This window comes from Pantherophis guttatus, chromosome 2 (assembly GCF_059756535.1).
Source record: "Pantherophis guttatus breed Tessera chromosome 2, ASM5975653v1, whole genome shotgun sequence".
Lineage (NCBI taxonomy): Eukaryota > Metazoa > Chordata > Lepidosauria > Squamata > Colubridae > Pantherophis > Pantherophis guttatus.
Window position 1 is genome coordinate 121,053,778 of NC_142064.1, and position 21,237 is coordinate 121,075,014.

General features: G+C 42.3%; 2 protein-coding genes across 2 annotated transcripts; one reads left to right on the forward strand and one right to left on the reverse strand.

Moving 5' to 3' along the window:
- The first annotated feature begins 11 nt into the window (after positions 1-11).
- On the forward strand, positions 12-9,372 carry FTSJ1 (FtsJ RNA 2'-O-methyltransferase 1). The gene is made up of 10 exons (XM_034434034.3): positions 12-344; positions 2,027-2,096; positions 2,191-2,293; positions 2,432-2,510; positions 2,636-2,688; positions 2,924-2,977; positions 4,434-4,536; positions 6,526-6,609; positions 7,381-7,484; positions 7,880-9,372. The coding sequence occupies exons 1-10, from the start codon at positions 224-226 to the stop codon at positions 8,078-8,080; spliced, it is 972 nt and encodes a 323-aa protein (XP_034289925.2). The 5' UTR covers positions 12-223; the 3' UTR covers positions 8,081-9,372.
- An 809-nt stretch (positions 9,373-10,181) lies between these two features.
- Positions 10,182-20,328, reverse strand: LOC117675426 (organic solute transporter subunit alpha-like). Its single transcript, XM_034434033.3, has 7 exons — positions 20,073-20,328; positions 19,590-19,741; positions 18,592-18,665; positions 14,842-14,997; positions 14,630-14,741; positions 13,246-13,498; positions 10,182-10,726 (listed from the first exon to the last, which is right to left on the reverse strand). The coding sequence occupies exons 1-7, from the start codon at positions 20,215-20,217 to the stop codon at positions 10,293-10,295; spliced, it is 1,326 nt and encodes a 441-aa protein (XP_034289924.2). The 5' UTR covers positions 20,218-20,328; the 3' UTR covers positions 10,182-10,292.
- Between the last annotated feature and the right edge of the window lie 909 nt (positions 20,329-21,237).

The following is a 21,237-nucleotide window of genomic DNA, read 5'->3' on the forward strand; positions in this document are numbered from 1 at the left end:
GAGAGAGTTACAGTAAAAAAAAAAAAAAAAACTCCCAGAATGCAGCGCGATACAATAACTCCTTTAACCAGGTAACTGTTGCGACTGTCGCGGAACTTTGCGGCAAGAGCGCGCGGGTGGGGTGGGGGAGGGGGGAGTGTTTTCGGTTGTGTGTAAATTACAGTCGCAATCCGAAGGTATTTTAACAGCGACCGCAGTCACCCTCTACTACACCTCAGGCAAGATGGGACGCTCCTCCAAAGACAAACGCGATATTTACTACCGTCTGGCCAAGGAAGAAGGATGGCGAGCTCGCAGCGCATTCAAACTTCTGCAGCTGGATGAGGAATATCACTTATTTCAAGGTGGGGGGGGGGAATATGCTTGCAGATTACATCATGAGTTATATGATTGACACATGTATTGAAAGTAGCTGTTTCCCAGGTGTATCAAAACGCTATTGTTTCACCAAGCAGGGCTGGCCTAATGCTATTTTAATGGGTTGTCTTTATTTTAGCTTTTTTCGGCCAAATTATTTAATATTTTTAATTCGTCTTTTAACTTTTATATTGTTGTGGGTTTTATCTCTGGCTGCCTCCAGGAGAAAGGCGGTATAAAAATTTAATTAAATAAATAAATATATATATAGCATAATTCCAACCACCACCAGCACTTTGAAGGGGCTGCATTGGAAGATATGTATATGAGTACATCTAAAAAGACACATTTTAGATCCCTGGCTTATCCCATGAAGCTATAAAAGAGATTTGTTTAATACTTCTAACTATTGTCTGTCTTTCAAGAACATAAGGATCATACATGATCTTCTCCATATTATCTTCACAATAGTCCTGGAAGTAAACTGGACTGAGAGATAGTAACTGGCCCAAAGTCATCCAGGAATGGTCAAGTAGGGATTTGAACTTGGATCTCCACCTTTTTAACTGTAACTCTATAAACTTTAGTATCTTTCCATTAAAAGAAAAATGGCTTTCAGAATAGAATAGAATAGAATAGAATAGAATAGAATAGAATAGAATTGAGTTCTTTATTGGCCAAATGTGATTGGACACACAAGGAATTTGTCTTGGTGCCTACGCTCTCAGTGTACATAAAAGAAAAGATATTCGTCAAGAATTATAAGGTACATGTGCTTTTGATCCTAAATTTCATGGAGTTAAGATTGCTACAGAAGACAGAATATATATATAGGTTATCAAACAGTCCTTATGTTTCAAGATTTATGAGCTTGTGCCTCCAACCTCATATATTAATTGTGATGATTACCTTGTAATATTTATTTATTTTTATTTTATTTCAAATTTATATACCGCGCCTTCTCCCGAGGGACTCAGGGCAGTGTACAGCCAGATAAAAACATACAGTACAAACATTAAAAACAATTAAAAGAATATATATTAATTTGGTCCCAATTTAAAGTGACAAACCAATTAAAAATATTTAAAAATATGTTAAGCCAGCCTGGGTTGCTGAAAAAAGAAAGTTTTAAGGGCACGGCGGAAGGCACCGAGGTCTTGGATTCTCCTTATCTCTGGGGGCAGCTGGTTCCATAGGGTAGGTGCCCCCACAGAGAAGGCCCTCCCCCTGGGGGTCACCAGCCTACATTGTTTGGCTGATGGCACCCCGAAGAGGCTCTCTCTGTGGGAGTGCACGGGTCGATGGGAGGTTGTCGGTAGCAGCAGGCGGTCTCGAAGGTAACTAGGTCCTATGCCATGGAGCGCAATAAGCAAGCTATCCAAGAAAGAAATATTACTACTGAACATGTGCAGAATGCCACTTGTTTGCAGAAAAAATAATACTATTTGGGAGGCAGAGATAAGACTTCTGGAATTTTTACAATTTTTTAAAATAAAATTTTACAAATTGTTTTGTAATTATTATTATTATTATTTTTTTGCAAATATTTCCAAAATTTTTACAAAGCATACTTTATGTCAAGAAGACAAAGCAGAAGCTATGTTTTGTCATTTTCTTCCTGGCAATTCTATTGCAATAATGCAATGATTTCTTCTTTTGCCCTTTCCAGGTGTCTCCCGGGCTGTGGATCTTTGTGCAGCACCTGGTAGCTGGAGTCAAGTTCTGAGCCGAAAGCTCAAGTAAGGAAACAATTTGCCTTCTGTGTGGCTGAGGGTTATGCCCCTCAGGGAGAGAGCAACATCATCCTACTTTCTCCTCTTTCCTTTTCTCCAGAGGAGAAGATCCTAAAAATGCAGATATCAAAATAGTGGCTGTAGATTTGCAAGCCATGGCTCCATTGCCAGGAGTCATTCAAATCCAAGGGGACATCACCAAGGTACATGATGTCTAATAAAGCCATATAGGAAATAACCCTATGTTCTGCTCCCATCCTAGCCCAGGGCAGAATATGAGCCCTATTTTTTTTAAAATAAAACAACCTCCCATGGTTCCTCTTCTCCTCTTCTCTTTCTAGGTTTCAACAGCTCAGGAAATCATTCATCATTTTGAGGGGCAACCAGCCGATCTGGTTGTATGTGATGGAGCCCCTGATGGTAGGTCTCAATCCAGTCTTATCAGGGACTGCCAACTTTGGCAGGCTGACATCTGTTTTCTTGTGGACGGGGAGGGGAGAAGCTGCATTTGCTAGCCTTAATGAATGTTTCCTTCGTTCTTTCAGTGACTGGACTCCATGATATAGATGAGTACATTCAAGCCCAGTTGTTGCTTGCTGTACGTATAATTCTACTTTTATTCCCATGTCTGATGACCAAAGCAAACCACATGAGATGCTGTGGGAGTTTTGTTTTGTTTTTTCTAAATTTCTTCCTCTTCTTTTCCAAAGTACTATGAGATAGTGGTAGTTTTGTTGCCACAGAAACACCAGCAGATCCTAGAACTATATTTAAAAATACTTCATCTGAATTAGCTATCCCACTGACGTTTTTCCCTCCCTTCTTTTATCCAGGCCTTGAACATCACTACGCATGTCCTAAAGAAAGGGGGGACATTTGTAGCTAAGGTAAGCCACATTTCTTCCCGACACCATGGAAAATTCAAAGATAATAGCAATAGTACTTAGACTTACATACTGCTTCACAGGGCTTTACAGCCCTCTCTAAACGGTTTACAGAGTCAGCATATTGCCTCCAACAATCCGGGGCCTCATTTTACCCACCTCAGAAGGACGGAAGGCTGAGTCAACCTTGAGCTGTTCAGGATTGAACTGGTGGCAGTCGGCAGAGCTTGCAATACTGCATTCTAACCACTCTGCCACCACGGCTCTTGATTAGGTAGGTAGGTAGGTAGATAGATAGACAGACAGACAGACAGACAGACAGAGCACTTAGACTTATATACTGCTTCACAATGCTTTTACAGCCCTCTCTAAGCAGTTTACAGAGTCAGCATATTGCCCCCAACAATCTGGGTCCTGATTTTACCAACTATTTGCTATTGGATATAGCAAAGCACTTCTAGGTATCATTTATTCAAGCTTGCATTTCAGCAATAATCTGTGGAATAGCAGGTACTTCCAAACCTTGGCTAGCAAAATAATTTTGATAGGATTTCAGATCATTATTTGCCCATGCTGCCTTGAGCTGTTGAGAGCTGTTGGTCATCAATATCCAAAGAGTTGCAACTGTGTGATTTCAATTGTTGGATTTATTTATTTATTTATTTGTTTGTTTAAATTTCTATACCGCCCTTCTCCAAAATAGGACTCAGGGCGGTGAACAGCCAAAGTAAAAAACAATACATACAAAATTTAAAAGCAGTTTAAAATAATTAAATTTTGGCCGTAAATTAAAACAACCCCAATTTAAAATCAATTTAAAATTTAAAATTGAAGACCTCTGAAAGTTTCAGTACTGTATTTTGTCATTTCCATCATAATTGATGGGTTGGGGATCTTGGAATCACGGAATTTCAGATTGGGATTACTGCTAGAAGTACTAAATTACTGCACCTAGCTGAGAGGTTGGATTTCTTCTGGAGGTGCCCTGGATTTCTCTCTGTGCCTCTGATGTTCCTGGATTACAGAGCCTCGGTGGTGCAGTGGACTAAGTGCTGTTAAGTGCTAGCACTTAGCTGCAGCTGCCTGCAATTATTGCGAGTTCAAATCTCACCAGGCTCAAGGTTGACTCAGCCTTCCATCCTTTCGAGGTAGGTAAATTGAGGACCTGGATTGTGGGGGCAATAAGCCAGCTTTGTATAGAACAACACCACTTGGGGGGGCCGAAAGCCCTAATAAGCAGGTATATACATAGAAGTATGCAGGCTATTGCTATAATGCATTGTAAGCCGTCCTGAGTCTACGGAGAAGGGCGGCATATAAATTTGACTAATAAATAAATAAATAAATTCATTATACCCCTGTGAACTCCTTGCTTCTCATTCAGTTTTTGTAGTTTCTGTGACAGTGTAACAATGCAGCTAATCCAGACATCAAATAGCATTTTATTCTCCCATTTCAGATATTCCGGGGGAAAGATGTCACTCTTCTCTATTCCCAGTTGAAAATATTTTTCCCTGATGTGACATGTGCCAAACCCCGAAGTAGTCGCAACTCTAGCATTGGTGAGTAGCAGTTTCTTACACGGCTGCTTCTTGCATGCATATTGTCCATTTTTGGTTCATGGGGAATCGTGCATCAAATCTGACAGAATTGGAAAACTTTAATGGAACATGGATATGTTGTTACTTTGGGTGGCTCTTTTTGTATTCATTGATATCATAACTGGAAAAATGTGATATATTGGACTTGCTTTACATTTAATAAGGTTAAAGTTTTTTTCACTATAGTTACTTTATGTATCAACTTTATAGCACTTAAACTGGCTTTGCATTTAACCATCTTTTTTATTGATAATTCTTACCAAATTAAAAAAGTTTGGTGAACTTTTTTTAAAAGAGAAACTATTTTTCTTTATTATGCTAAATTTCAGGGTTTTTTAAATATTGGGATACTGGGATTCATAAATATAAATGTTGATTTGGTTATAGATTATGGTTGAGATGTGGAATGCTTATTTCAATAGGATGCTACTTGAGGTGGGCTTTTTTTGAAGTATTGGTATTTGTAATGGAAAAAAACATGGTATATTGGAGCTTGTGTTTTGTAAAAAGAAATGGCCTAAGAGGAGGTGAAAAAAATTGTAGAGGATGGGAGGTCATGAGGGGGAGAGGCCATTTATTTTGCTTTTCTTACTTTCCTGCACTTTTGTCCTTTTTTTTCTTTAACTCTATTATTTTTTTCGCTCTTTTGAAAACTTTTAATAAAATCCAAGTTTTCATCTCAAAATAAACACCCATCTCTTTCCAGGCAAATAGTTGAAAGACTGAGCAGCTCTAGGAGGAGGATGTCAGCTTTATGCTATAAATAATCTATGAATTTCTCCTAATCACATATTTATATTACCCATGAACTGGACATTTTTTCTTCCTCTTCTTCTAAAATAAAAAATAGTATTTTGTGGGTATAGAATAAAACATACATAAACTGAAATCTTAAATGCAAACAAATTATATTGGCATTCAGTTCTGAATGGAACATTCAGAATATAATTCTTCTTTTTTAAAAACAAGTTTTATTAAAATTTTTCTTTCATTATACATATTTTATGAACGGAGTGTTGAGCGAGTCACATACATCGCTTTTTCCATATTCATGCCTTTTATAAAATTCTTTATCACAAATACATCGTTTTTCACCATATCTTCCTCTCTTTCTTTTCTTCTCTTCCCCCCCCCCCCCAAATACATTTTACTTATATCTCATAAACATATTTAAATGTTTTTCTGGATTTAATTCAGTGACTTCGGTGAAGTCTTGTTTGCTTTAATACAAAAAACTCCCACAAAATTTTACCTGTGAAATGTTCCATTATATTTCTGAGATGTGTAATTTTTCATTTACTTTTACGTATAATTATAGAGTTACCATTTAGTGTTACCATCACATCTGACTTCTGTAGCTTTACGCCTAATTCCTAAGTGTCAAAGAATCTGAGTTAGGAGGATAACCCATAGAAATAAGGGGGTTGCCAATGTATGGGCTCCCATTAGAGAGTCTCTTATGCATTGTAAGAACAGCAAGGTTCCCTTTCTTGCCCATCCTCAAGTCAGCATATTCTGCTCTGAAAAATCCCATGACAACCATTTCCAGCAAAGCCCAATTTTCCCTGTACTCTTTTCTTGGCTATTATACTATCCAGGGCGAGTTCGGTCTATGAATGTACAGTATATATACAGTAGAACCTCTGGTCATGACCATTCATTCCATAACTTTGGTCACAACCCGATTTGGTCGTGACCCGAAATGAATGCAAAATTAATGCAACAGCCACAGGTGGGTCACTGTTGTTTGTAAACAAACAACAGGAAATTTGCCACTTACAAAAAAACCCTATTTGGTCATGGTCAGAAATGTTCGTGACCAGTGCAGAGTGTAACCTTATTTGAGGCAGATAGTAGTAGGTTGTTTGCCCTCTTCCGTGACTTAATTGAGGGAACTACAGGGGTCTGACGAAAAGGTATCCAAAGCTTTAACTTCCTTTCCATTTTCAGAAGCCTTTGCTGTTTGCCGAAACTACAGTCCCCCTGAAGGTTATGTGCCAAACATGTCCAATCCCTTATTGGATCATTGCTATGGTAAGAAACCTTGAAGGAAAGGGGATATTGTTGATGATGATATGCTGGGAAATGTGGGAGAAGGATGCTAAAAGAAGTGGGTGAATGGTTCAAATTATTTGGAGGCACATTGTAAGTGATGGGATTCTGGGAGTGATCAATGCTGTTGTCTTTCTTAAAAGTTCTTAAAACTTTAGAGAGATATTCAAAGATTTTCTGCCTTGAAAGTAACCCATGTTGAATTCTTATAGCACAGTCAAACATCAGGAGTTGGCAACAGGAAATGTTTCATGACATTTTATATTAATGTTGTAAAAATGTTTTATGATCACTTTTAAGTCATTAAATGTTTTATAAAAATTTGCCAAGTTTTAATTCTATAGGAGTCATGGGTTCTGGACTTCGAACATATTTTGTAAACTAGCCCATTTGAGGCATCTTGGTTCAAAATTTGTTGCCCAGTGATGCACATTTTGCCTAGTTAAAGGATATATACAGACAAATATGAGACTTTGGGAGTATATAGATGGTAGAATTGAGAAGGAGGAGGGAAATTTGTTTATTGTTTTTTTTTAAACAAATATCAGAACACAAATAGCCACAAAAACTACCTCTGCCCTAAAAATGAAACTTTCTAAGAAAAATTCTGGGTTGCAAGAAACTTCCTCAATTGTGGAAGAGAAGCACAAGTAGAACAAATCTAAGAATATTTACGAGACGACAATACTTAGAAGGAGGTCTTGTTGCAGGTAATAATTGTCATCTTGCTTTTATGACATCTCTCCACTATAGATGTGGATTTTAATCAGCTGGAGGGTCCCAATCGGGTCATTGTCCCTTTCCTGGCCTGTGGCGATCTGAGTGCTTACGATTCTGATCGGACTTACCCGCTACAGGTAAGACTCGGTGTCCTGCTGTTGTAGCAGGTGATCAGGAAATAAACAGAGATGGCTCAGCCAAAATAATTTTCACATGAACCAGACTTGTTGAGCTTTTAATTGGGAAAAATTCAAACCCAGCAACTAAGCAGCAGGTTTGCTCTGTTGTTTGAATGGATAGATGCAGATCCCATTCTTTGGCCAGCCTCCGGAGTAGTATTTGCAACTCTTTCCTCCAGCAAGGAGGCTACAATTGATGCAAAGTCTTTGAATCCAGAACTGTTGGCAAGGAAGCCTGACAGCAGGTGGAGAGAAAGTTGAAAAAGAAGAAATGTTGGGGATCTGGTGTTCCAACCAGGGGCAGGTTCCTAAATAAGCTAATGTGAGCCTTTCTCTTTCTCCCATTGGGTCAGCTGGATCCTGAGAAGGAGTATACCTACATGCCCCCGACCCAGCCGCCCATCCGGCCTGCCTACGAAGAAGCCTGCTTCTTAAAGAAACACAACCTCCTTACCAAGGAACAAGGCCCCCACTCTCAGCTGCCAGAGCAAGGGGCTTCAAATGTTCCTCTAGAGACTGAAGTCATAGATGCCCTGGAGGAACTGTCAATCTAACGTAATCACAGGACTAAGGAAAGAAAAATGTGACCCTGTGCCAGGTTGAAAGACTACATTTTATCTTCTGTAGGAGCAAAGGCGGGAAGGATGAGCTTGTCTCCAGAGTTGGAACTTTGAGGGAATCACATTGAAATGCAAAAGAACTCCGCCCCCCACATAGACAACCTGGATATCCAGCAGCAGACTTCAGAAGCAGACTGCCTGTAACAGATTGGCCAGGGCTATCGTGCAGGGCTGTTGTATTAGTCAACCTGGCTGTTAGAGAGCAGCTTGAGGGGCTGTCTCTTTCCTCCTCACTTCCTGCCTCTCCCCCCACCTTTCCAAAGGGGAGAACTTGTAATGGTCGAAACCACGGTTACTTCTTCTTCGTCCCTTTTTCAGTTCGCTCCACTCCTACCCATAGATCTGCAAGAGAGTAGCAATCAAAGCAACCACAGAAATGGAGTGTTTTCGCAGGGCTCTTCATCTCAATGATACTGAAAGTGAAGGAAGGGAGTGTAGTTTCACTCCAGGCAGTAATAGGCCGATTGAGGTAATTGAAACCTTGGTGGGTTAACATTTAAAGTGTGCTGTATAAACAGAGCCTCAGAACTTTGTCAGCTCTGTTCTAAAGTGAGATAATGGATAACTTGAATGCTCATATATCAGTTCTAGGAGAAAAATTGCACATGAACTTGCTCTTGTTAGTTTAAAAGATATTTACCATATTTTTCGGAGTATAAGAGGGTGAAAATTTGGGTGTGTCTTATACACCGAATGTAGCCCCGCCCACCCACTCTGCCCCCACCCTTTGGCCTCTGCCTCCCAGCAATTTACCTCCTTGCAGCAAGCAGCAAGAAGAAACAGACCATTTCAGCTTCAGCCCAGCCTAATTAGCACAAGTTGATTGTCCATTGGATCGGCCTCTCAACTCTCAGCTGTTTCAGGCTGCAGGGATTGCCATTGCCTCTTGCTGCGCGGGCCTCTGCTGCTTGCTGCAAGGAGGTAAATTGCAGATTTTTTTTCCTTGTGCTAATCAAGCTATGCTGAAAACGAAAATGAAAGTAAAGCAGACTTTTTGCTGCAACGAGGCAAAATTGCTGGAAGGCAGAGGCAGATTTCTTTTTCTTGTTTTCCTCACCAAAAAAAAGATAGGTGCGTTTTATAATCCGGAGTGTCTTATACTCCGAAAAATATGGTAACTTCATTCCTTTTACACCTTTTCCTATTTTATTGCTCAAAAAGCCTAGGAAATTCCTCTGTGCTTATACTGCAACATTTTAATAAAATTTTATAATTTCTTCAATGCTTGCTTCAGTACAGAACTGCCTAAATTTCTCCTTTCCCCATCCCCCTCCTGAAATTCTTGTATAGCTTTAAACAGGACTTTCTTAGACTAAGTAACAATAGGTTCCAGGAAGATATTCAGAGTGGCCTATGACAGAGACCTTTAATCAGCAACATTCTTTATGAATTGTTCCCAATTTCTCTGTTGAGCCTGTTTTAAGTGTTTCTGGCTTTATTACACTGACAGTGGACTGTTTGCCAGTTTTTTCTCTTAAACAAAGCACACATAAAAGTATAGTCTTCAGATTAAATTCAAATTCCTAAGTTTTCTAAGTGTGCTGAATCCTTACCTAATTATAGCGTCTGGGTTTGTATGATTCATGACGCCATACAGTAGCAAACCATATTTTAGTTTAGTGAGTACTGCAAACAAGAGTTGTAATGTTGAACAAGGGAGGCCTTCACTCTAATTTCGTACACCACCGGAAAAGTCCTTCACAAGAAAATAAGTTAGGCTTCTGGAAAGAGTAAGAGTAAAAGAAGTATAAAGAAGGGTTGTTATAGAGCAGAGGTGTCAAACATGTCACGGCATCACATGACTTTTTTTCCCCCCGTTCGCTAAATCGGCCGTGGGCATGGCCAGCGCATGAAGCATCCGGTCCGTGGGCCGGGAGTTTGACAGCCCTGTTACAGAGGAAAAGAACAATGGTTCTGTTTTCCCAACAGGTCTTCACAATCTACCGAGGCAGTTTAGCAATGGTTAGAACAAAGGTTTTCCACCTAATACGGAAGCATTGAAATTTCCCACAAAATTATATTTCTGGGCATATCTGCACACAGGTGCTTATTCTTGCCTGGTCATACCTGGAGTTCAGTATCCCTCCACATTATGCATTCTTCTGGATTCAGCTGTCACTGGGTCTCTGTCCTTTAAAGAAGGTGGCTATACAGCAGAGACTCCATTTGCTTCCATTTTGTTAACGTGGGATTGGATTTGGATTTCACCTGACGCTTCGGTTCCAGGTTGTTGTAGGCTTAACTTAAGTCCCTCTGTCTTCAGGGCTCCCCCTCTCTGGCAGCCAAGTCCCCAGCTTGGCTGCTGTCTGTTCACAGGCTCCCTGACAATGAAATCAAAGCGATCCAGGGGAGAATGTTCAATTGTACAAAAAGCCTCATCACAGAGGTAGCCAGGGTTTGTTCCCTCCATAGATACACCATCAGCGGGGCTACAACGACCAGATGGGCCTTCCTGGGTCTGGGAGGCTTGATGGTGGATGACCTGCTCAGCTTCCATGGAGGGTTCAATTCTTCGGAAAGAATAATGAGCAAATATGCCAATAAAGAACATCTCAATGGCCAAAGCGTAATAGTAGATCACTGGAAAGATAAAAGAGAAGTATGAAGATCGGGTAGCCTACAGAAAGGATGTTATTTGCTCATCTCCCAATTGCCTAGGACAGGGGTAGGCAATTGTGGCTCTTTTACAACCTGTGGACTTCAACTCCCAGAGCTGTCTCAGGAATTCTGGGACTTGAAGTCCACAGGTTGTAAAAGAGCCACAATTGCCCACCCCTGGCCTAGGACGGCAGCCCCCAACCTTTTTGGTATCAGGGATCGGTTCCATGGAGAGTGCTTTTTCCGCAGACCAGAGGGGGCATGGTTTCACATACTGCCTTCGTTCCATAGATGGGACGTTGCTTGTTTCGCGGCCCAATTTTTGTCATGCAGCGGCCCGGTACCAGTACACAGGACCAGGGGTTGGACACCCTGCCCTAGGAGCAGTGGTGGGATTCACCCAGTTCTCACCACTTCGGGAGAACCGGTTGTTAACTTTTTCAGCAGTTTGGTGAACTGGTTGTTGGAAGAAATTATTAGGGCAGAGAACCAGTTGTTAAATTATTTGAATTCCGCCCCTGCCTAGGAGCATAATCATATGATTGGAAGAAATCAGGTTGAGGAAATAACAGTCTACGTGTTTTGATTTTGCAAAATCCTGAAAACGGGGCAATGTGTGCAAGTCGGCTTCCTTTTTGTAAAAGTAGCCACAAAAGTATTTTTGAAAATGTGTGAGCAATGCCTAAGGAAAATGGAAAGGATCAAGCTGGGGCTTTATCGGCTTGCAGAATGTCTCTATTTATAGGACAAATAAAGCTACAAAAAAATCTGCAAAAAAAAAAAGGCATTATATACAAAATATATAATCGGGACCTTCAGTTGCACTCTTGAACTATTCATTAGGGGGGCAGGCGCTGCCTAATCTTTGGAAAGGAGCAGAATTAAACCTTCAGGCTCCTTTTCTGCAGCTCCAGGGTACAAGGGAAGCTAGCACAGAAGCTGGCACATAGCTGCTATCTCTGCCACTAAAAAGCAAAGCCGTTGGGAAGGTGCACCTACATTCAGGCAAGGAAGTCATGCTTCACCATGCCTGTGCTTCAAAGCCAGATTCATCAACTACTGTTCCCAAGCTTTTTTTCTTATTCATGTCTACTGGACTACTGTAATGGGCTCTACATGGGGCCACACTTGAAGAGTATTTGAAAGCTAAAATTGCATGGACAGTCCCAGGGGTTCCTAGGTTGACCCATGAAACACCATTGTTGTGTAAGCTGAGTAGTTGCCAGTTTGCTTCTGGGTGTAATTAAAGGTTTTGGTTATTACCTTTAAAGCCCTTAATGGCATGGGACCTGCCTACCTGTGGAACCATCTCACCTCAATGGGATGGGCCTGCTCCACTTGCAGAAGGGGCCTGCGGTGGATCCCGTCAGTCAAGGAACTTCAGCTGGCAGGTTCTAAGAAAGGAGCCTTTTCTGCCATGGTTCCCACCAGTGGTGGGATTCAAATAATTTAACAACCGGTTCTCTGCCCTAATGATTTCTTCCAACAACCAGTTCACCAAACTGCTCAGAAAGTTAACAACCGGTTCTCCCGAAGTGGTGCGAACTGGCTGAATCCCACCACTGGTTCCCACCTTCAGGAACATCGTGTCTCTGGAGATCTGCTCTTACCCTCTAGGCCAGGGTTCCTTAACCACTGGGCTGCAGACCAGCGCCAGTCCATGGCCTGCCAGAAACCAGGCCACGGAAGTGAGTGAAACCCCATCCATTCACACAGAATGCAAGTAATGTGCAAAACTAATCCCCCCAACCTCAGTCTGCGGAAAAACCTCTCTCCACAGAACTGGTCTCTGAGGCCTTCCAAAAGGGCCTCAAAATCTGGCTGTGCCAATGGACTTGGGATGCTGATGGGGATGTTCCATGCTGGAGGTGGTTAGTGGACTAGGAAGATCCCAGCTCCATCCTCATCATGTAATGGTTCCTAGTTTACCTAATGTTTGTTATATGATGTTGTAAACTGCCCATAGTCGCTTGATAGTGAAATGGGTGGCATATAAATTTAATACATGTATGTATGTATCAGTGGTGAAATCCAATTTTTTTTACTACCGGTTCTGTGGGTGTGGCTTGGTGGGCATGGTGTAGCTTGGTGGGCGTGTCTTGGTGGGCATGGCAGGGGAAGGATACTGCAAAATCGCCATTCCCATCCCACTCCAGGGCAAGGATACTGCAAAATCCCCATTCCCACCCCATTCTGGGGCCAGTCAGAGGTGGTATTAGCCAGTTCTCCGAACTGCTCAAAATTTCCACTACCGGTTCTCCAGAACCTGTCAGAACCTGGTGGATTTCACCCCTGGTATGTATGTATGTTTAGGTTCCTCTTTTTTCGACTACTAAGAAAAAAACCAACTAGAGAAGGCACAGAAAAAACACTCTTGCTAAAAGTCTTCACCGGCCACTTGCCAAAGTCTTCGCTGGTTGTTTGCTGCTATATCGTCAGAAAGACATCTCTAAGCCCACCTGCTCCTCTTATAAACCCCGTGCCTCATGGAGATGACTTACTTTGAGAGCGGGTAACAGGTGGGAGAGATGGGCTGCAAGGAATGGCACCCACGGCTCCCATCGTTTCCACGATTCCACTCTGCAGCCCGCAAAGGACAAGAACCAAAATGATGCAGACAAACTTGTAGCGCAGGTTGTAGCCATCAAGGGCTGGCTTAGTGGCCTTGTAAAAGAGCAAATAGCCATAGAAGGAGAGGAAGGTGGAGATGGCTATAATGACATTGATGTAGGAATTGGGATTGGTGTAGCCCACCTGGAAGAGAAAAAGCCATGACACACTATGAGTCTTCTCAGTTATGACCCACAGACATGCAGAAGTTGATTTTAATTGTCCTGAATTTGAAAGTCATGTCAAAAATCTTTCATCTTAAGAAGGTTCCTGAACATTATCTCTCTAGGTCAGGGGTCGGCAACCTTAAACACTCAAAGAGCCACAAAGGTCCTAACCGGAAGCCCCCCATTCAATTCTGGACCCAACCGGAAGTCCGGTTCCCCCACCATAGAGTCTTCTCCTAGCGCAGCATCCTTTTTCCTCTACCTGTCCTAACCTAAAGCCCTATCAATTGTGGAGCTGACCGGCAACAGGGAGCCACAACAGAGGGATAAAAGAGCCACATGCAGCTCCAGAGCCGTGGGTTGCCGACCCCTGCTCTAGAACAACACTAGGACATAGTGCACAGTGATTCTATAAGAAAAGACTTCTGCTTTTCAACATGCTAACACTATTAAAAGTATTGGTTTCTTCCAAAACTGTATAATATATCTAAGCAGAACATCCATCCATTTATTTCGTTTCCTTTAGGTTTTTACTGTTTGATCAATTACAAAATTGGCCACTTGGGTCTGCAGGGGTCCTTCCATCTTCATTCTCTTTGGATTACTTGCCAGGGAGTAGGAGAAAAAGTTCAATGAGGAATGAGCATATTTAATGACCTTGGGATGCAGATTTACTAATAATACAGGAAGGGATGTTAGGGGGAAACTTGAACAGGAGCCTTCCACACTATAGTATGACGATTTGTTGCATTCCACAGCTGTCAGTTATATACATGACTTTCAAAATGAGACAGCCATTACCCGTAACATCAATATATTTCCATTATATAGAAGTATAACTGATCTCAGGTTGAATTGTTTACTTTAGCCAAATCTCGGTGATAACCAAGACAAGCTTCATTGCTCCACAAGACGTAATGCCGTGTTCATTCCAGTTACCTCAATCCAATGGAAATGTCTATCAACCAAACATGTAAGATAAACTATTTCCACCCACCCAAGAAAATATCCATGGAAAAAGCCTCTAGAGACTCTAGACCATTCTCTAGTTTACAGGAGTTATCTCTTTTGCTCACTGTCTATGAATTTCAGGGCCCAAATTACTCACAGCACCATAGTCGTATTCATCGTCCGTCCAGAGGATAAGGGTGATGAAGAAGAGGATGGTCCGGATGAGGGAGAGCTGATACACTGCCACAGTCATACATCGCAAGTTTGCTCTGCCGGGATGAGTGAGGGGACGGAGAGAAGAAGGACAAAGAGCAATTTGCTATGTTATAAAGAGGAGGGAAAGTAAGGAAGGTTCAAAATGGCTCTTACCGATTGGCAGCAATCTCAGGAAGGCAGCAGCAGCAGCAGCACGGGAAAGGGTTCGGAGAAACCCGCTGCCCTGCCAGTTTCTGGACCATGCGTTCTGAGCCACCAAAGAAGTCCCGGATCAGTGCAAGGAACTTCCAAAGGGTGATGGAGTGGTAGCTGCAGCAATAAGAATAGGAACATTGCATAAAAGGTACACCAGCTAGGAGGTGGAGAAGAAGAGATCTGAGTGGCCTGTTTGACTTCCCTGGGATACCAAACTGAAATATGGAATGTTTATTTTCAGCACTTATTTCAACTGTCAGAGACAAGGCTGCCCATTTGAAAAATAGAAAATGCAATCCACAAGCAATCATTATCAGGTAGATTGATAAGGCAAACTGAGAGTTGGGTGCAACCAACTTCTACTCCTATGGCTATTTTTAAGGCTAAGAGAGATCTATAATACACGGTCTCCAACGAAGATTAAAATACTGGGATGACGGCTGGTTGATATGTCAATTTGAGACCCAATTACTAATATCAAGTGAACTGATCCGCATACAGCTTTTGCATCTGTATGCATAGGGTAAGAAAGACATTCATATGGCAAAGGAATGAGACCCCATCATCTAAATGGCCCAGCCATACATTTTATTGTATGTAGCTTAAACAAAAATCAAAAGGATTGTTGTTCAGTTAGAGAGCAGATGCTTTCCATGTAGCAAGTCTCAAACATCTTCAGCAAAAACAGCAGTAAACAACCTGTTTTGACCCCAATGGGCTATAGGCACTGAGAAATCAGGTGTCAACTCACAAAGCATCCCTGGCCTGCTCTTGAGTTGCCATAGGAAAGGGGGGACAGCCAAAGACAGATGCACACTCCAGACTTATCTCTCTCAAGGCTGTATCCCAGGGTTACTTACAACGGCTGAAGGGGAGTGATCTCTACAACCCAGGAAATTGCCCCGTTGGGAATGTGATTGATGATACACCCTAGGGGGAGGGGGAAAACAGGGGCATGATTGGGGCTGTAAATTACGTGGGGTCAGAGCTGGCTTCACTTGGGAACGTGCAGAAATGAAGCTCCTAATAAATAACTGGATTTCCTTTGAAGCTTGGCTCGAGGCTCATGATTTAATTAGGGCATCCATGGGAACCCTGACATCAGGGCTCATATTTACACTGCACGCAAGTTAGATGACTGCACAGATATTAATGCATAAATTTGCACACATAGCCACCTTCCCCATCCAGGTTTTAACACAACTGAGTTTGCTAGGAAAAGAAAATTACCCCCATATCCCTTCTTCGCTTGGAAATGTAGCAGTTGCAAGTTCTTTGAAGGCCTCTGATCCCAAGACTTAGTGATCAGAGTCTCTTCAATAGGTACAGGACTCTCTCAGAAAATTCTACATTTACTGAGTTTCAAATATGAACTTGCATGGGGTGCAGCTGTAACATCAATAAACCAACTGTTTTTTTGGAGAGCCCAAAGAGCCCCCATTAGTTAAAAGATGCAAAATTTGGATTGTGGACAAATAGTTGCCCTTGTCATGAAGCAGCTAGTTTTTGAGAACAGAAGCTTTCAGCCTTCTCAGAGGCAAAACCACCTTTAATGCAAGCATGCATACAGAGATGTTCTATTCTGTGATAGAAACCCATTCAAGGCTTAGCCCAGATTAGTAATATTATGGTGGGTTACAACCCCTCACCCAGTTGCAGACTAATAGCTAAACATGGCACTCTCCAGGTGTGATGGGCAATTACAACCAGGAGTGATATAGTTAAATGTGATGGGAGCTGTTAGGAAGAGGTAAGTTTAGAAAAGGCTACCCCTGACTAAGACTGGAGAACCATTACTTTCCAAGACTAATTTGGCCTCTAGGTTGGCCAGGTAACCAACCAAGCAAGTTTCCTCTTGCAGAAGTTCGCTGCTTCCACTCCATGGCCCAAAGAAAGGCAAGAATGGCTGGAGGCAATACTTGCAAGCAATGCACTGAGGCCAGCCTTTTCTTAACTGGGTGCCATCCAGAATTCTCACAGTAGCTTCTGCTGGGGGGAAAACATACTTCAAGAAGGGTACCCAAGATAGGGAAGGGTGACCTCAGAACACCAACAAGTGTTGGTTATGCTTCAGTTCAGATGAGTTATAATTGATCCCAAAGTAATGTCAGGAGAGTTTGGTCTTCGGTGATTATGGCTGTGGATATTTCTGGGTTTCGACTGTTCATGTAGAACAGTGCTTCCTTTCACCTTTCCTTCTCTTGTGTTTAATTTCTTATTATGGGAGCGTTTCTGTGCATCAAACTCTCCTTTGGTTTCAGGGTCCATCCCTTTGCTGCCAGGAGCTTGAGAAAGCTTCATGCAAAAAGCAAAACTAACCAAAACATAGTGAGGAAGAGAGAACATTGGATGTGGGACTGCTTTTTCAGGCTTTCCTTCCCTTTGCATATAAACCAAGGATGTCCAAACTTGGCAACTTTAAAACTTGTGAACTTCAACTCCCAGAATTACCCAATCACTATCCTGGCTGGAGATTTCTGGGAGTTGAAGTCCACAAGTCTTAAAGATTGGACACCCCTTTTTCTTCCTTTCCCAGAAAGAAGTTCTTATGGGCCCTAATACTTTAGGCTAGGGTTTGTCAAACTGTGGTTCACAGACTTTTTTAAGGGCGCCCATGAACTTGGCTAAAGGTTTTCACTGGAGGTTTTAAGAAGAGAGTGGACAGCCATTTGTCTCAAATTGTATAGGGTCTCCTGCTTGAGCAGGGGGTTGGACTAGAAGACCTCCAAAGTCCCTTCCAATCCTATTCTGATTGATTGATTAAGAAGGCATGAGACTCATTAATCAGTGGAAGGAATTGCCTCCAGAAGTTGTGGATGCTGCAACATTGGAGGTTTTTAAGAAGAGATTGGACAACCATTTATCTGAAATGGTATAGGGCAGGGATGTCAAACTCGCGTCATCATGGCGGCGTCACGTGACGTATTGTGACTTTTCCCCCTTCGCTAAACGGGGCATGGGTGTGGCCAGCGCATGATGCATCTGGCCCACAGGCCGCAAGTTTGACACCCCTGGTATAGGGTTTCCTGCCAGAGCAGGGAGTTGGACTAGAAGTCTTCCAGAGTCCCTTCAGTTACAATCTAGGAAGCTAGTTTGACTGTCAGAGACAGAGCTTTTCTTATGCAGATGGCAACTTCCATGCAGTGGACAACAGATAGGGCTTCAGAGCAGTGGTGGGTTGCCCCCAGTTCGCATCAGTTCTATGGAACCGGTAGTAAAACCGGCGGGAGGCTCCGCCCACTGATCCTGATGTCATCAAAACGCTTCTGTGCTTGCGCAGAAGAGTGCATGCGCGAGCGAGCGGAGCGCGCATGATCGCACGGCCCCATTGCAAACCGGTAGTAAAGGTAAGTAGAACCCACCCGTGCTTCAGAGGGAGGAAGAGATATTTCCCTCCACATTTTCCAGTATACAAAGGGTGCAGGAGAAATGATTGAGAATCTAAGGTCTGTTTGGATTCAGTTTCCTGCTTTTGCTGTAAAGGATCAAGAGTGGAGCACACCACTGCAAGGCCTAGCTCAGATAAACAACACAGCATAATTCAATGCCTGCAGTTAGAATGCTGAAACTCTTTGCAACTGTTTTCAAGGGTGAAAGCTGCTAGTGCAGCAAGTCCTTTGATGAGCTGGAGCAGAAATTGTGGTACAGTTGGAGTTTGCTGCATTCCTCCCCCCCCCCCCTTCACTGTCCCCATGCAGAGAAACTTACATGGAAGCCACAAAGTTACAGACAAAGGAAGCTCGAGGGATGTACAAACAGATGAGGGAGGTGAGGCTGAATACCTGTTTGAGAAGAATATATAAATTTGTACCTTTTAAATTGTAATTTGTCCGTTGCTAGTAAGACACCCTACAAGTGTTCCTATGCACTCTACCATTTCCAAGATTACTACTCCTCTTCTTTTTTGCCGCGCCACCCACAAGAGATGAACGAACATCTAGGCAGAATTTATACATTTTATAGTGTGATATTTTCACTGTCCAGTTGAGCCACTGGTATTCTGAGATGTATATTGTCCCAAGTCTTGAGCCTTGATAGTACAGTGGTCTACGCACCCTGTTATTAACACAGCTGCCTGCAATTTACTGCTGGTTCGAATCTCTCCAAGGCTCAAGGTTGACTCAGCCTTCCATCCTTTCTAAGGTAGGTGAAATGAGGACCCAGTTTGTGGGGGCAATAAGCTGACTTTGTATAAATATACAAAAGGATGAAGGCTATTGCTTAACGCATTGTAAACCGCCCTGAGTCTCCGGAGAAGGGCGGCAAATAAATCAAATTAAAAAAAAAAAAAAAGTGAAGGATTGTTACATTTAGCGCTCAGATCTGGCAGCCCCTGAAAGAAGAGCCTTTCGTGATGATTTTTGTTGCTATAAGGCTAAGCAAAGGCCACCCTTCTATCTTCCAACAGCAACTGTGGGTGTGGGTTTGTAAAGAAGTGGCTGTCCATGAATGATCTATCACAAGACGACCTGAATCATGGCCTGTATGTAAGGAAGGGTACATGTCATAACCACATTTTTCCTTGAAGAAATTATGACGAGTGATCTTGAGCTATGCTTTGCTGCAGTCCTACTTAAAAAGGAGCTTGCTTGTGGCAGCTGCCACAGATTTGCTAAACCAACTATTCTATGGAGGAGTTGACTGAGCTTTGTAAGCCTTCCTTTGTAAGATGTTTAGTGGTGGGAGTTCCTTTGCTCCATTCTTACCGGATAAACTCCCAGGATCCAAAGCAAAACACTGGTGCGATGGGAACTCTTGCCGTGCCGTAAGAAGAAGCCTGTTTGTTCCAGAAATAGGCCAACTTGCACAAGACCCAGGAATACTGGGATTAAGAAAATCCAGATCTGAGCCTTGATAACTGTAGGAAACAGGCAAATGTGGTTTGGAGAGATGAGAGCCAATTCTAATCTCCGTTCCTAATTCCTGTTGGGAGTCATATTTTACTGAATTCCCTCCCTTTTAATTCAAAATGTTGTAGAGCAGGCTTGCTCTCATAACGGAAAGACTTTGCATTGAGCAGAATGCTCCCGTTATTACTTGGCTATCGTCAGCAAAACTGTATTTATGAGGCTAAACTCTGGGGAACTTTGGATGATGCCTTTATTCTGCCTTCTCTCCATCTTTCACCCTTCATTACCAGAACCTCAACTTGTCCGAGCTGCAGCTTTCCACAAATTCCCCATCCTCACCTTGGAAGATCTCAGATGAGAGAGGCAATTGATCGCTGATATGAGAGCAGTTTGGGTCACGCGCCATTTTCTTCTCACTGGGACAGGTACCACTCCCCAGCCAATGACTTCCTCCTTTCTCATCATTAGTCACTGAATTAATCATTGACACAGGCTAAGATGGGTGTCTTGGCAACAGGGCCAAGTCCAGCTTTCCTCACCTGCCATGAGTTCCTGAATGCATCCGATAGATTAAAAAAATGTTACAGTCCTAATATTTTAGCAGTATGAATCTGTAGTAAAATACACTGCTATCTGGCTTGGAGTTTCCTCTAGAACAGTGGTTCTCAACCTTTTCTTCATCACGGATCTTTTAAAAACCTTTTGGCCATGGACCACCAAGACTTAACTCAAGATTTAAATCATAACAATCTTCAAGCCTTCATGGATCCCGTGACATCAACAACGCCCCTTCCCAGGGGTCCGTGGACCATAAGTTTAGAACCACTGCTCTAGAGGGTAAACAACTCTTATCTGTAGCGTATTAAGTATTATGCAAGTATTACAGTATTAAGCTATTCACAATCTTGAAGATCCTATTCCACAAACAGAATCCTAGGGTCAGCTCAGCTGAGAGGATTTTGGGAGATGCATTTTTCCCAACACATAGAATGTCTTTTTTGTGAATATCAACTACAATAATTGAATCTCACAGACTAATTTTAAAATAATACTTATGTGATCTAAATCTTGGATTAGTTGCCCCCTTCTCTTCATCTGCAAATAAACTAATCCACCACACTGGTAAGGAATGAGTTGTTTTGCTATGATAGCCTTCTGAGGTAGCTCAGGTTGCAGTGATGTTTTGTGATTTCATTAAATGCAGGGAAACTGTGTTTGCATATCCTGATTTCAAATAACTCTTCTTAACCAATAATGTCCTATTATTCATTGCCAGGAACAGGAAAGATATGCCCTAAAGAACTATATTTCCTGGCTATCTTGCTCTCCACATCATCATTGCAGCCAGGATCGTGTTCGCTCAAGAATGGAAATCCAAAAATATACCATCGGAGGCTATGTTAATCGCAAAGATCATGGGCTGTGCAGAGGCAGACCGGTCTCTTATGAGATAGACAAGAATTGAGGATGTATATGAGTTGGGACCAGTGGTATGCTTGGCTGC